General features: G+C 47.6%; 1 protein-coding gene across 1 annotated transcript; it reads left to right on the top strand.

Moving 5' to 3' along the window:
- Positions 1-545: 545 nt before the first annotated feature.
- dusp10 (dual specificity phosphatase 10) lies at positions 546-8,264 on the top strand. Its single transcript, XM_086100902.1, has 4 exons — positions 546-736; positions 1,560-2,389; positions 4,625-4,993; positions 5,058-8,264. Exons 2-4 carry the CDS (start codon positions 1,606-1,608, stop codon positions 5,321-5,323), a joined length of 1,419 nt encoding a protein of 472 aa, XP_085957028.1. The 5' UTR covers positions 546-736; positions 1,560-1,605; the 3' UTR covers positions 5,324-8,264.
- The last annotated feature ends 5,154 nt before the right edge of the window (positions 8,265-13,418 follow it).

The raw sequence follows: 13,418 nt of genomic DNA, 5'->3' as shown, positions 1-13,418 counted from the left end.
GGTTTACTTTTCGATACCGCACTTCGACTAAAAAAGGTGTCCTTGAGTTTCTAGAAAGGCGCCCACAAATAAAATGTATTATTATTATTATAAAAATAAAGGTGACTTGTAACTGTGGAAAAAATGATTTCAGACATTTTCACGCCTACACAACAGACCGATACCATTCAAATACTTTTTAAGGCCCGATGGAAACGTAACATTTTCGAGCACACTTCCTTTTTGACGAGCGGTACGTGAATGCAGCGCCTCTTGCGTTTTCCACACCGACGCGCGGTAAGTGAAAGCACCGCAACTTCCTTTTTTTTCTGAACTTGATCGCTGATTGGCTGCCCGTGACATCATCGCTGCGCGTGCATGCGGCTGAAGGCAGTTTGAAGCCGCGGTTTTAAAGCGGCAGACCCTTCCCATCCGCTCCCCCCCTGCCTCCCCCTCCTCTGGCCCAGAACCAGACGTCCCGGCTAAGGCCCCTCCCATTGCAGGGCGGGACCTCACTGTACCCAAAAGATGCATTTAATATTAATGAAGTCGCGAATTGGCTCCAACTCGCGTCAGTCCTGCTGCGCGACTACTGGAGGCTGGCGGTCTTCCTTCAACACCATTTCTGGGTAACGGGGTAAAAGTAGCCCCAAAAAATGTTGCCGATCCACTGCGCGGGGACTCGCTGAATGGAGGCAGCCCCGTCATCGAGCGGACATAGTGAATTACCGGACCCCCGACAGCAACACACACACCGGTAAGCAGAAATCCAGCGCAAGTTTGCCAATTACAAGTTGATTCAATGACCGCGTGGATTTCACCGTCTTACTCTCATCTGCGAAGCCATCCTTGCGCGGCCGTTTCGGTGATATTTTGTGATGTTAACATGTTGCTTTTTAGAGTTTTAAGTTTGCAACGCAAGCGTTTGGGGGTACTGAATTCAATTATTTTGATGTCATATTGTAGCGGACGATGCTTAGGCGCTCATCTCTGTATGAATCCCACGTTATATTCACAGCACGTCCTCATGGCGAGTTTCTTCAATGAATTTGTCCATGAATGATTTCTATTTGCTGTGCTGGAGGATGACCACGGCAGGCAGAGTGCATGCATGAATGCATGCATGCAAGCAAGCATCCATGGCGGTGGTCCTTACATAACGACCCGGGATGACAGGCTCTTAAAACGCTTTGCATTTGGAAGGAATTTGCCATCCATCTTGACGTCTCTTCACTTGTGGGAGAGATCAAACTGCAGCGTTGCAGTCTTTTCTGCTGTTATCTCGCCAAAAGTAAAAGCTTGGGATCAGACATAACCAAATTGGCCATATTAAAAAAGCATGACGCTAACAGGAGGTTGATTCAAATCGAATTACCTCAAAGTGATTCACTTGAAAGGCTCCGCTGTTTGTTCTTGTTATTAGTGTGGGTGTTGCCACTTGTAATATTTGGCTTCAGGAGCCGCTGTTGATCACACAGGCTCCCGTGCTGATTCACAGTCTTGAGCTCTCTGTGCGAACGCACACACGGTTGAACCGAGCGAGGCCTTGAAAATCTTTTTTTTTCCCCTTCCGGCGTCAGAGCGGCGTGTTGAGTTCTCCGTAGACGTCCAGCCCTCGGCCTCCCCATGCCTCCATCTCCCCTCGACGACAGAATTGTGGTGGCGCTGCCAAGGCCGATCCGACCTCAGGAACTCCGACTGCGACTGGACACCAGCTACCTGGACTCCATCGCCTCCGCCAGCAGCGACAATACGGTCCTCAGCGCCACCGTGGTGAAGATTCGGGCGACGGCCAATCTTGTGACGTATATGCCCTCATCCAAGGGTTCCACGCGCTCCTTGTCGTGTGGATGCAGCAGTGCCAGCTGCTGCTCGGTGAGCACCTATGAGAAGGACAGCCCCAGCCTGAACCACGGTCAGGTGAGCGCCAGCAGCCCCAACCTCAGCTATGCCGGACCCCCTATGCTCAGCAACCACGAAGCGTTAAGCGCCTCCAGCCACGCCACGGGCGCGCCAAAGGCGCACCCGTCCACCACTGTGAGACTCATCCACCCCAATGAGCTGGCCAAGCGGATGACCTGCTGCCCCATGGGTCACACCGTCGGACCCGTGCCGGTCATCATCGACTGCCGGGCCTTCACGGAGTTCAACAAGAGCCACATCCGGGGGGCGGTGCACATCAACTGCTCTGACAAGATCAGCCGGCGGAGGCTGCAGCAGGGAAAGATCATTGTGCTGGATCTCATCTCCTGCCGGGAGGGCAAGGACTCCTTCAAGGGCATTTTCTCCAAAGACATCGTGGTCTACGACGACAGCACCGCCGACCCCAACAGGGTGGCGCCCTCGCAGCCTCTCCACGTGGTCCTGGAGTCGCTGAGGAGGGAGGGCAAAGACCCCATCGTTCTCAAAGGTGAGTGAATTGGTCGAGGCGGGGCAAACGGCAACGCAGGGCGGGCCGGGAACGGAGCCTTCTAGCATATGAAGGGATAGAAAGTGCAATTTCACGGGACTTAAGTTTGACTCTGGGGCCACTAATTCATTCTCAACGTCCGAGAGCGATGAGCGGTTTCGCAGCACTCGGAGCTTGAGCGCCAATATCAACCGAAACAAAGCCCCGAGAGGTTGCATCATCGTGTGCGGTGTTTGTGTAAAGCCCGTTCAACTTTGACCTTTAGCGCTCCGATCAGCTGACCGCGGCCCGCAGGCAAATGGCTCGTTTAATCGCGTGGAACGGCGCAACGTAAAATGACTTCTTGAGCGCCCCCGCCTCACGTTCGCATTCTTCACCAGCGCCTCTCGCGTTTACATTCTCGTTGACGTCAATTCAGAGGAGTGCGTATGTGCGCGTCTGTGAGATGGGACCTTGTGGTTTCCCAGAAATGTTGTCGGAGTGGAAATTTTGAAAATGGTCAAGGTTTCGGCAGTTTATGTGAATAAAAAATGTCGCATCGTGATATGCATCTGTACCCTTCCTGGTTAAATTGTTGACGGGTCATCATTGCACACAATCATGAACGTCAATCTGTGTCTGGCACGCGATGGTTAGCATCAGTTATTAGTAATAACATAATTAGGGGTCATTTGAGTCAAGATCAGAAATGGATATTGAACCGAAATCTGCACCCAAGAATTAGCTTAGCGTGCAAAAGTTTCTTCGGATGTTCGTCTCTTAGCAACCCTGGTTGAGATTGCTCCTTCTTTTGGAATCGGGGTCTCCAAAAAAGCCAAAGAAAAAGCTGAACGGGTTATCCTTTGCGATGATATGCTCACACGCTTCCAACACAACATCAGTTTTCTGTAATAACTCTTTTTTTTTTTCTTTTAAATGCGAGCTGGCTCTCTTCATTGCAATATTCCGGCACGCAATCACAACCGCCTCCATCCTTAGTACCGCAAAACACGTAACCTCTCTTGAATATGAGAATGACTAACTTCCTGTTTTCATCTCATGGACGATTTGCACATCCCCCCCCCCCCCCCCATCTCATTATTTTTTTTCACAGGCATGCAAATGTCCTGTACGTATAACACTGGCACTGCTTTCACGGGCAAAACTGGAGGCGAGCGAATGACGTCTTGGTTGAGCGATTTTTGACCTCGCCTTCAACTAATCAACTATTCTCCATCAAAGACCCGACACGGGACGCGGGACACTCGGCTGCCTTGCTTTGAGACTTTTCTCTGAGGCCCAAAAAGCTCCATTCATCATTCGCCGTCCCGATCGCAGTGACGAGATTCACATGAGGCTAAAATTAAACGGGAGCGCTCGGTTTCATGAAAACGCGCGCTTAAAATATTTGCCGCGGATTGATTGCGTCGCCCGCCCTTTCCGAAATGAAAAAGCACCGTGCTTGGGTATGCCCCCCATGCGGGGATAAAAGCGGATTCCGTTTTGACCTCTGATGTAATGCTCATCTGAAGTCTGCAGGAAGCACACAAAATCAATATCGCAATTTCTCCGACACGAGCTTGAAATAATCCATATCAGGGAGGCGGAATAGAAATTTGATGACACTCTCACAAACACAGCAATTAGACAGTTGGATATGGGACGGAGAGCGTTAGAAAGAACTGCTCAGACTGTTTATCGGCAAACTGTCGCGATGCTATTCTTTGTTGTTCTACCCCAATTATCAGGTGACGTTTGTGCGTTCGTGCGTGTGTGTGGAAGAGAGCGGGGGAGATGTATGACAACCAGAAAGTAACTCGCCACCTGCGCAGGCACCAAAAGAGGAAGCTGCAAAGCTGTGCAATGACCTCACATTAAATCATGCATCAATTATTGCTCTGTGAACAATATGTGCACTGACAATGTGTGCGTGTGTGTGTTTCCACACGACTCGACGCTATTACGGGTGACAGGTGCAAACCAGTTACATAGGGGGCAAAGGTTCAGCGACGGTGTCTCTTATTAGCCATTGTCCCTCAGCTATTGTGGAACAATATCCCCCTCCTAAAATACGCTTCGATATGCTTTGCGTCAACACACGTTGCGTCGAACGATCGTGCCGGAGAGGAGCGGTCGATTTTTTTTTTTCCTCGCCGAGGTCAGCCGGAAGAAATGCATTGTAATTAAGAGCGAGAAGAAGAGGCAGAGAAGATCGCCAACTGAGCTCCGCTAACAGTCGTCGTCGTCGTTTTCCAGGAGGCCTTAGCTGCTTCAGGCAGAGTCACGAGAACCTGTGCGACCACTCGCTGCACCTTCACGAAGGCCCGGACTCGGGCGCGGGCGCGGGCCTCTCGGGGGCGCTACCTCACATCCTGCCCTCCACTCCGGACATCGAGAACGCAGACGTGACCCCCGTGCTGCCCTTCCTCTACCTGGGCAACGAGCGCGACGCTCAGGACATCCACTTGCTGCAACACTTGAACGTGGGCTACATCCTCAACGTCACCACCCACCTGCCGCTTTTCCACTACGACGCCGGCCTGTTCGTCTACAAGCGCCTGCCCGCCACCGACAGCAACAAGCAAAACCTTCGCCAGTACTTCGAGGAGGCATTTGAATTCATTGGTAGGAAAACATCGACTCGGATCGAAATCGCGCTACATAGGCCTGACTTGATTTTTTTTTCCAGAGGAAGCACACCAAGCCGGTCTGGGCCTTTTGATCCACTGCCAGGCCGGCGTGTCTCGCTCCGCCACCATCGTCATCGCCTACTTGATGAAGCACACCTGGATGACCATGACGGACGCCTACAAGTTTGTCAAAACCAGGAGGCCCGTCATCTCCCCGAACCTCAACTTCATGGGCCAGCTGCTGGAGTTCGAGGAAGACCTCAACAACGGAATCACGCCACGGATCCTCACGCCGAAGCTCACGGGCGTGGAGACCATCGTCTGAAGCGTTCCAATCGCTCATTGGCTCGTGAGTAAGTCGCTATTTTGATTTTTTTTTTTTTGTTTTGTTCCTTGACTCTCCCCTGCTCCCGAGTTCATCTCGGACTCTGCGGAGTGCCAAAGCCTTGCGTCAGCAAAAAGCCGTGGGTCAGAACTGATGAGAAATGCCAAAAATCTCCCTACTGTTTGGACCTGGCTGACATCCCGGAGGAGAGCGCGAGTTGAGATGTTGAGACAGAGCGAGAGAGAGAATGTCTCTCGCTTGGAAGCGTTCCATACGGGCCTGCAGAGGAGCAAAGCGTGAGACGGGAGAAGTTCACACTTCGCACTGTGGGCACACATGTTGGCGGGGCTGGCCAATGGTGTTGTTGCCAGTCATTTAAAAAAAAAAAAGGAAAAAGAAAATAAACAGTTGAAGACACGTCTGGTGTGCTAATGTTCTATTTTTATACAGCGGTGACCATGACAAGCCCACTATGGCTTAACTGTGCAATAATTTCTGAATGGAATGCAATCTTGATCTTCTGTGTGTGTGTGTGTGTGTGTGTGTGTATATATTGGAAACGTTTCCAGCTCTTTGCTAAATATCGCTGTCATGTCATTCATACCGTATATTCATGTTGCGGGTGCAATGCTGATTAGGGATGGGCGCTACATTTCCTCGATAGACGGCGGGAAACCATTATGTCCTGCTTCCATACCACAATCGAGCTGCTGACTTGCTCTTTTGAGAACAAAACGAGAATAAATTCTGGTTTCAGCCAGTCGCGTTCTACATTTGGCATCAGTGGACTGAACGGAAGATTAAGAGTGCAACCAAATTGTTGAAATTGGTCGAATCATCCATTGTCATGCCCATCCCTAATAGTAACGGGAACACGTTTTCGCAGTGGTTCTCAACTGTCGTCGCCCCGGAACCTTCATCGTTTCAAATTTAAGGCTCACTTTTAAAGAAGGTAACAATAAAGATAGTCTCGGACAGATGGCAGTTATGTTTTCAAGCATATTCCTTAGCTATGAAGTCGGCTAGCCCAGCGGCTGAGCTGTACTGGATTATTTACGCGTAAAGTGTTGAAAAGTACAGGAAAAAAAATGGTGGGTCGTATTTACTCAATTTTGGTTCAAGATACCTCTGTTCAAATTAGTATTTTTATTTTTTACTCGCTGTCTGCGATCCACCCAAAATGGTCTGCGGCCACGTTTGGTTCCCGGCCCACCAGTTGAGAATCACGTTTGTATCTTTTGCCAAAAATCAACAAAACCACAGTCACACATGGAAAAAAAAAAAAAAAAAAAAAAAAAAAAAAAAAAAACCTGACAGGACATAAATTGAACCTAAAAGAGGGTTACGGGTGATATTTTTATTGAACTGAATAGATGTATTTCACTGCCTGCTTTTCTTTTTTTTTTTGGCTCCTTGTCATCTTTGCGCTAGCTATCTTGTAATATGCCCTGACTGAGTGTGTGGCTATTCTGCCGAAAATGTCTCTCAAGCCCTGTCATGATGAGTTGCGGTAATACACGGTAGCAGAGGTGAGGCGCGCCCACCTCAAAAGAACGCAGCCCTTCCCCGCCAAATCTGGTGTGACCTTTCGACCTTTTCACACGAAGCTACGGCCGAGCGAGCGTTTCCGCCCGGCGTAGGCAAAACGTCGCTTTCTCGCGCTGTTTCTAGTGCCTCGTTCAAATGCCTTAACTCGCTTGGAGATGCGCCCACGGCGGAGGTTTTCACCCAGAGCTTTTTGTAAGTGCGGTCTCGGTCTTCTTGTCCTTTCAGATGAAATTATTTTGAATTTTGCTGGGCGATATAAGCCGCCAGATGTATCCTTCCGTGACCCGCCTTGACAGTCTTTGTCATTTGCATTTCGAAGTCAAAATGTGGCCAGGATATGAATCATCTGGGGCTTGACTGGAATGTAAATGTGAGTCATGGGAAAATAACGAAGTGTGAATTCAACTCGATGCTAAATAATATGCCCACATCCAAAAGTTGACCCTCAGCCCACCGCGTCTCAATTTTCACACTCATTGACTCATCGCGCATGAGGTTTTTTTTTTTTACTTCCTGCCTTGGTTAGGTCATTACCGGAGCTGGTGATGGAAATAGACTTTTAAGGTAAAATACTGAACACACTGACACTATCCTCAACTACAACAACCACCCCCACCCCCAAGTTCCATATTTCTTGGTGAAAAATTCACGCTATGCAAAGGCGATTAGCCTCGGGGCAGAAAAAAAAAATACGAGAGCTTGCCATCCTGAGCCAATGTTATTTACGAGTAATGTATGCTTTTGTTTTGCGACACATGGCTTTTTTTGTTTTGTTTTGTTTTTGGTATGCACTGATCTACAGGTATATAACAATGTAAACAGTGTAGTGTACATCGCAGCTATCAGCTTGAGGCGACGAAGGACGCCATTTGCTCCTGCTGCGTGTGAGGGACTCGCGCAGTCCATCTGGTGCTGTCTTTTTATCCCGCAATGCCTGTTCTTTTTCTTGTAATGATTTTCGTGTCCGTAGCTTGATCTTTCTTTTCCTGCCTCACAACAATATCATGTAGAGTCTCTGCTTTGGGCTCAGAGGCTCCATTAGAATGATTTACACATTTCTACCCCCCCCCTCCCCCTTGGTGTCAACTTTCAAGAATATTCAGTACAATATGTGACTCTATACAGTATCTATTTTCTTTGTATGCGTACATTCGGACTATTTTTGCACTGACCTATGGACAGATGGATTTATTTTTCTCCACAAAAGGGTGCTATTATAACGGAGGCCTTCTCCCTCACCTTTTTTTTTTTGCATGACTTGCTCCGAATTCGTCCACTTGTCTGTCATCCCTTCGACTTTGACGACTGCTCCTCCTCGAACGGTTACCACTGAAGCACTGTAATTTTTGTAATCTCTACTTGTGAGCTTTGAAAATAAACAGGGAGGCTTCGAGTTTGGTTTCTCACCCCCCCCCCCCCCCCTTTTTTTTTCATATGATCAAAGAAGTTCAGACCAAACTGCAGCTTGTATGCGACTTATTAAAATGGAAGTTGTAGACTCTGGAGCATTCTTTTTTTTTTTTCTTGGCCATCTCTAAAGCTCCCATAAATTCCGTGTCATTTAGAAATATTCAAAATGTCTAAAACGGACGGTGTAGCCTCAACAGTTCATTTTGGAGTCGAGTTTGGGTTTAGTTTATTGTTTCGAAAAAGAGTGCCAAAGAGTGGTTCCAACATATTGAGTTATTTATTATTATTATTATTTTTTTTTTTTTGCTGAAGTGACAGGTATCAATTGTCGCCCCCCCTTTGGGCAAATGGCCAATGCATAGATGCCGCTTCCAAGACGCGGGACATTCCCAAACGTTGTAAGGCTCAATCACAACAAACCAAATGTGACAGCATGTATTTCGAGAGAAAGCGATGTCGCCCTCGTGAAATGTGAGCGTCTTCACGGCAAAAGACTTGAGAACGAGCTGCGCTCCCCTCTTTTTTGGAACATATGTCACGTCGCTGCCGGGCCTATATTTATTCAGGCGGTGGGGGAGGGGTCGCCGGGGTCAACATCCCACCATAGGAACAGGCACCAAAATAGTGGTTAGCGTTGTTTCTAATTACGATTTGATGAGCGCCCCGCCTCATTAATCCTTCCCTATCAGCACTGGGCAGGCTGGCAGCCCCAGAATAGAACTGATCTTTCCAGCGAGCCCCACATGGACGTATTAGGCAAAACGGGCCCGAGAGGAGGGCCTACCTTTTACGAAACACACACACACACACACACGCATGCCGACACACAAGCGTGTGCATGACCTCACAACAACAGAGGACGCGGTGAAATGAAACAGAGGAGCTAGCTGCGTGAGGCCCCGGGACGGCCGCGCTGGTTATCATCAAAGCAGCCCCCTACTCCAACCCAGGAAGACGCGCTCATACGACGTGGCACGCTACATTCCGCCACCTCAATTTTGCACTTTGACACAATGGCTTATTTTGGAAACGCTCGCGATCCAATAAACACAGTGCCCTATTTGTAGTAAGTGTAAATGGTCCCCATTTTTTTTTCTTCTTGAATATTTATGACGGAAGGTCCACCAGCTGATGTTGTAATGAAGCCACAGGAATGATGTCATTGGCAGCGCCCTGGAGCAGGATTCCAAAACGTTTTCATTTGACCGATGATTAAAGTATGCAGTTCACTCTTTGAGTAAAAAAGGGAGTAAGGAATGATTCCAAAACACAGCCCCCGCCTCACTCCCACGTCAAGTAAAATGGCAAATCGAAGCAAGGTTTTCTGGGAATTAGATGAGAAAATCCACGCCGACCGTCACAACCTAATGAGATTCAGCCATCCATTTTCCATACCGCTTGTCCTCTTTAGGGTCACGGGCTGGAGATGACCCCAGCTGACCTCAGGCGAGGCACACGGTTTATTCGAGCGTTGTCGCGCCAATCGCAGGGCCCATGTAGACAAACTAACACTCACACCTAAAGTTCCTGTTAAAAAAAAAAAAAAGCAACTAAAATGTCTTCTAAATTTGGCACGACACAAACAAGAGGATCCATAACAACCACGACAAATATGAATGATGAAAATCTTTGCAAGGTATGTTAAACAAGGCTGCAAAATATATTCCACTGGGCTTTTCCATGCCGCGACAACGAGGCGCTCTAAAGCGGCTACACACCCTCAAAACTCCTGCTCACTCGCTAGCTGTCAAGTCAGATTAAAAAAAACCCCATCCAGGATATTGTGTATCAATTATTTGTGACACTTGCTTTGTATCTCTCCCATGTACAAATCAGCACCGAAACTTTTGATATTCACCCATAGGTCATTGAGCAGCATCACGTAAGCTCCCGTGTCTGTTGTGCTTTTTGTTTTGATCCCCACGTTTCATTATCGATGCGCGCATGCATCTAAATAAAGCAACGAGCTGGCATGTGTGTGGATGAAGACCGCTGACGCAAAATCGACTTTGAAAGAAGAGCGACATCATCGGCTGCGTTCAAGGACAGAGTCTTGAATGAGGTTGCGGTTACCATGGGAAAAAAAGTCTCATGGCATGGCACCAAGACTGCAACTTAATGCACCGGCAAAATGGGTTCAAAAAATAACAACTTGACGGATATATTAGATCGCTCGGTTTCGGGTGCGGGTTTTGCACGCGCAAGACTACATTTACAGTTTGAGGGGTAACTGGTAGGGGTATCTCCAGTGATGATGTAACACACCCTGGCAGGAACACGATTAAGTCCCAAACGGGCAGAAACATTTTATTTGTCGATTTTCAGCAAGCCGCAGCAAAGATATTTGGGTTTTTGACGGGCCGAGTCAATCTCCAGACATATCGAGGATGCTCTTTTACCCGCTCAAGAGACAACTACATGGACTGACGTTATGGAAAAGCACCACAAAAAGAAGAACTTGTCTCATGTCCAACATTTGAAGTCATACCTCAATATTTTTAGTCTTCTGCCAAAAAAATAAAAATAAATTGGAGGAGAGCGTCGCTAGATGACCGGTAACAGCGCAGCTGTTGTTTGTGAGGTCGCCGAGGAAACGGAGGTCATTAACGGCCCTATCGAGTTACATGACGTTACATCCGAAACCTCCGCGTCTTGGGAGTCAGCGACCCTCAACTTTGCACCGCACCTCGCTGTCTACCTATCGTGACTCAAAGCGACCGACTGCATGCGGACGGCATGTGTTCGCTAAAAAGGTCAAATCTGTTCGTACTCACGGGAGCAACCCCGAGCTATATTTGTCCCACTACGGCTATCAAGGAAAACAGAGACGTAGAGTAAGTGTTTTGGGACTGGTTACAGTGAACGAAGAGACCAAATAAAACGTTAGTTATCCGCTCCCACATGCTTGAAACACATTTACACTTCATCATAGTTCGTATCTCTAAAAATGTCCATGTTCACCCATAAAATTTGGGAATAAGGGCCTATTGTGCTCCTGGGATAGGAAAAAAAAATTGTAAAATGTATGCAAGCCCCATAGCAATTAGTTGAAAGGAAGCGAGTTCCGCAAATGTCTTAAAATGACTTTTCTCATCTGTGGGATGTTATTTGGTAAAAATGATGCGTACCCCCGGTGATTCCCCCCTCTAAGCTTTGAGCCTGAATCAACGCTGGTTGTTGGTTTGTGTGAGTTGAGGCGTTCAAGCAAAATGAGGCCAGTAGTTAAAATAATGTATCTGGAGCAGAAGAAGGGGAAGAACTCCACATTGTGCTGTATCATTATTCACAGACTTTCTGGCCGAGGGTGTTTTTTTTTTTTTGGGGTTGTTTTTCCAAGTTAAGCAGTTTTGCGATGATAGCAACAATTTAAATGTTTTCATTTTCTATGGTGCTTTTCCTCATTTTAGACAATTTATTCATCTGACGACTGGCATGGAATTACTGATTGAAGAAATGTCAATATTTCACCAAAAATGTTAGCACATGCTAATCTGTGCTGGTGTACAAGTTGGTGCTGATTAAAAAAAAAAAAAAAATTGGGATTGCTCCCGCTTTGGCAGAAGTCTGCTCCCTTCTTCGTACCATGTACAGATATAAATATTTTTGCCAGCCCTATTCCTGTGCCCCACTGCCTAAAAAGAGCGTAACTAAAGGTCATTCCTCTAAGAATAACGCACATGATGATCGCAGATGTCAGGCGGTAGTCATAAACTACACCCAGTCATCGGTCACGTTTAAAATGATTGATGACATAATTAAATGTTAGTCCGACGGCCCGGACGCGAGTAAGCGGCCACGTTTAGGTCTCGGCACTCCTTAAAAACATTCCCTCTTGTGATTCATGAGGCGAATCAGGAGGCAGTAGCCGCAGCAGCGCCTCCGCGTTTGTACACAAGGCCGCGTGTGTAGCAGACGTGCGTTACATTTTGATCAAGTCGCCGGTGGGCGCGAGAGGAGCTTCACCTCACGCCACCTAAATCCTCAACGCGGCAGCTCGGCAAATCTACGTGACATATGGTCGGGCGTCGCCGAGCTGTGTTCCGCGAGTCGGGCGGCGGTGACTCATATTCAAAACAAACCCCTCGACGAAGCGCCGAGGCGCAACGGCGAGCCTTCGCTCCGCTCGGCCGCTCGTGGATTTGATCTCGTGCCTGAGCCTGCAATTTGAACTCGCTCGGATCCGGCTATGCTTTGCCCCCCTTCTCGGTCACAAAGCTATCCTGTAAACAAACACAGTGCAGCCCAGCCTCTGCAGTCAAACATCCTGGCTGATGGGTGTGCTTTTTGTGCTTCGTCAAGCGTATTCGAACGTCAATGCAGATGGAAAAGAAACTAGCATGTTACGATGGTAATTTCCAGCGGCATTTTAATTAACAGCCTCTCACGTACAGTAAGGCACACACACTCTTTCGAATGGCTTCCTGATGAAGCTCCCTCATGAAGAAAAGCTTCAGAATAAAACGTGACGGGTTTGCAAAAAAAACTGTACGAATCAAGATAGGAATGCAGACAGACGTTTGGTTTCCACTTTGTGCAGTGTGAATCACATTTGACAACAGATTACAAATTAGAGACATCTATTTTATTTTTTTTTAAGTCTTACATCATCCGTCTGGTTACTTTGGAAGCGTGCTTAGAAAAAAAAATGTATGGCTCTTTCATGTAATGGTGTCATCTGGTGAGACGTTGTGATTTGTGTTCTTGTTTGTGCAATCATTTGTGTTTTAATGACATGATTTAACGTGGCACTAAGATGACTGATGTCTCTTAAGTTTTGTGTGTGGCGCCGCCATGAAAGCAAGTCGTCGCATTCATCTCCTGCCTCCATCTTGTCAGAGTCTAACACTGCAGATTGAAGAAATTTCATCTTGTCTTGTCAGCAATTTTGGAGGGACGTGCATTTTGTGGCATTGTCGCCGCTGTGCCATATTTTATGTTATATGTTATTATGTTCCGTGCTAAATTTTCTTGCTTGGGAATTCTTGTCTACCCTTCTACTGACTGATACCTTTGAACGAGGCCATCCTCTGATGCCGTGGCAGCTCTGTGGAGGCGACGACAATAAAATTTTTAAAAAAGTCAGAAAAGCCTACTAGAACAACCGGATGTGATTTGGGGGGGTTTCAGAGGCACGTTT

Source organism: Hippocampus guttulatus, chromosome 20 (genome assembly GCF_054856545.1).
Source record: "Hippocampus guttulatus isolate MCC_2025c chromosome 20, RoL_Hgut_1.0, whole genome shotgun sequence".
NCBI classification, from domain to species: domain Eukaryota; kingdom Metazoa; phylum Chordata; class Actinopteri; order Syngnathiformes; family Syngnathidae; genus Hippocampus; species Hippocampus guttulatus.
The sequence above is the reverse complement of the archived record's forward strand: the minus strand, read 5'-3'. Positions and strand labels throughout refer to the sequence as shown.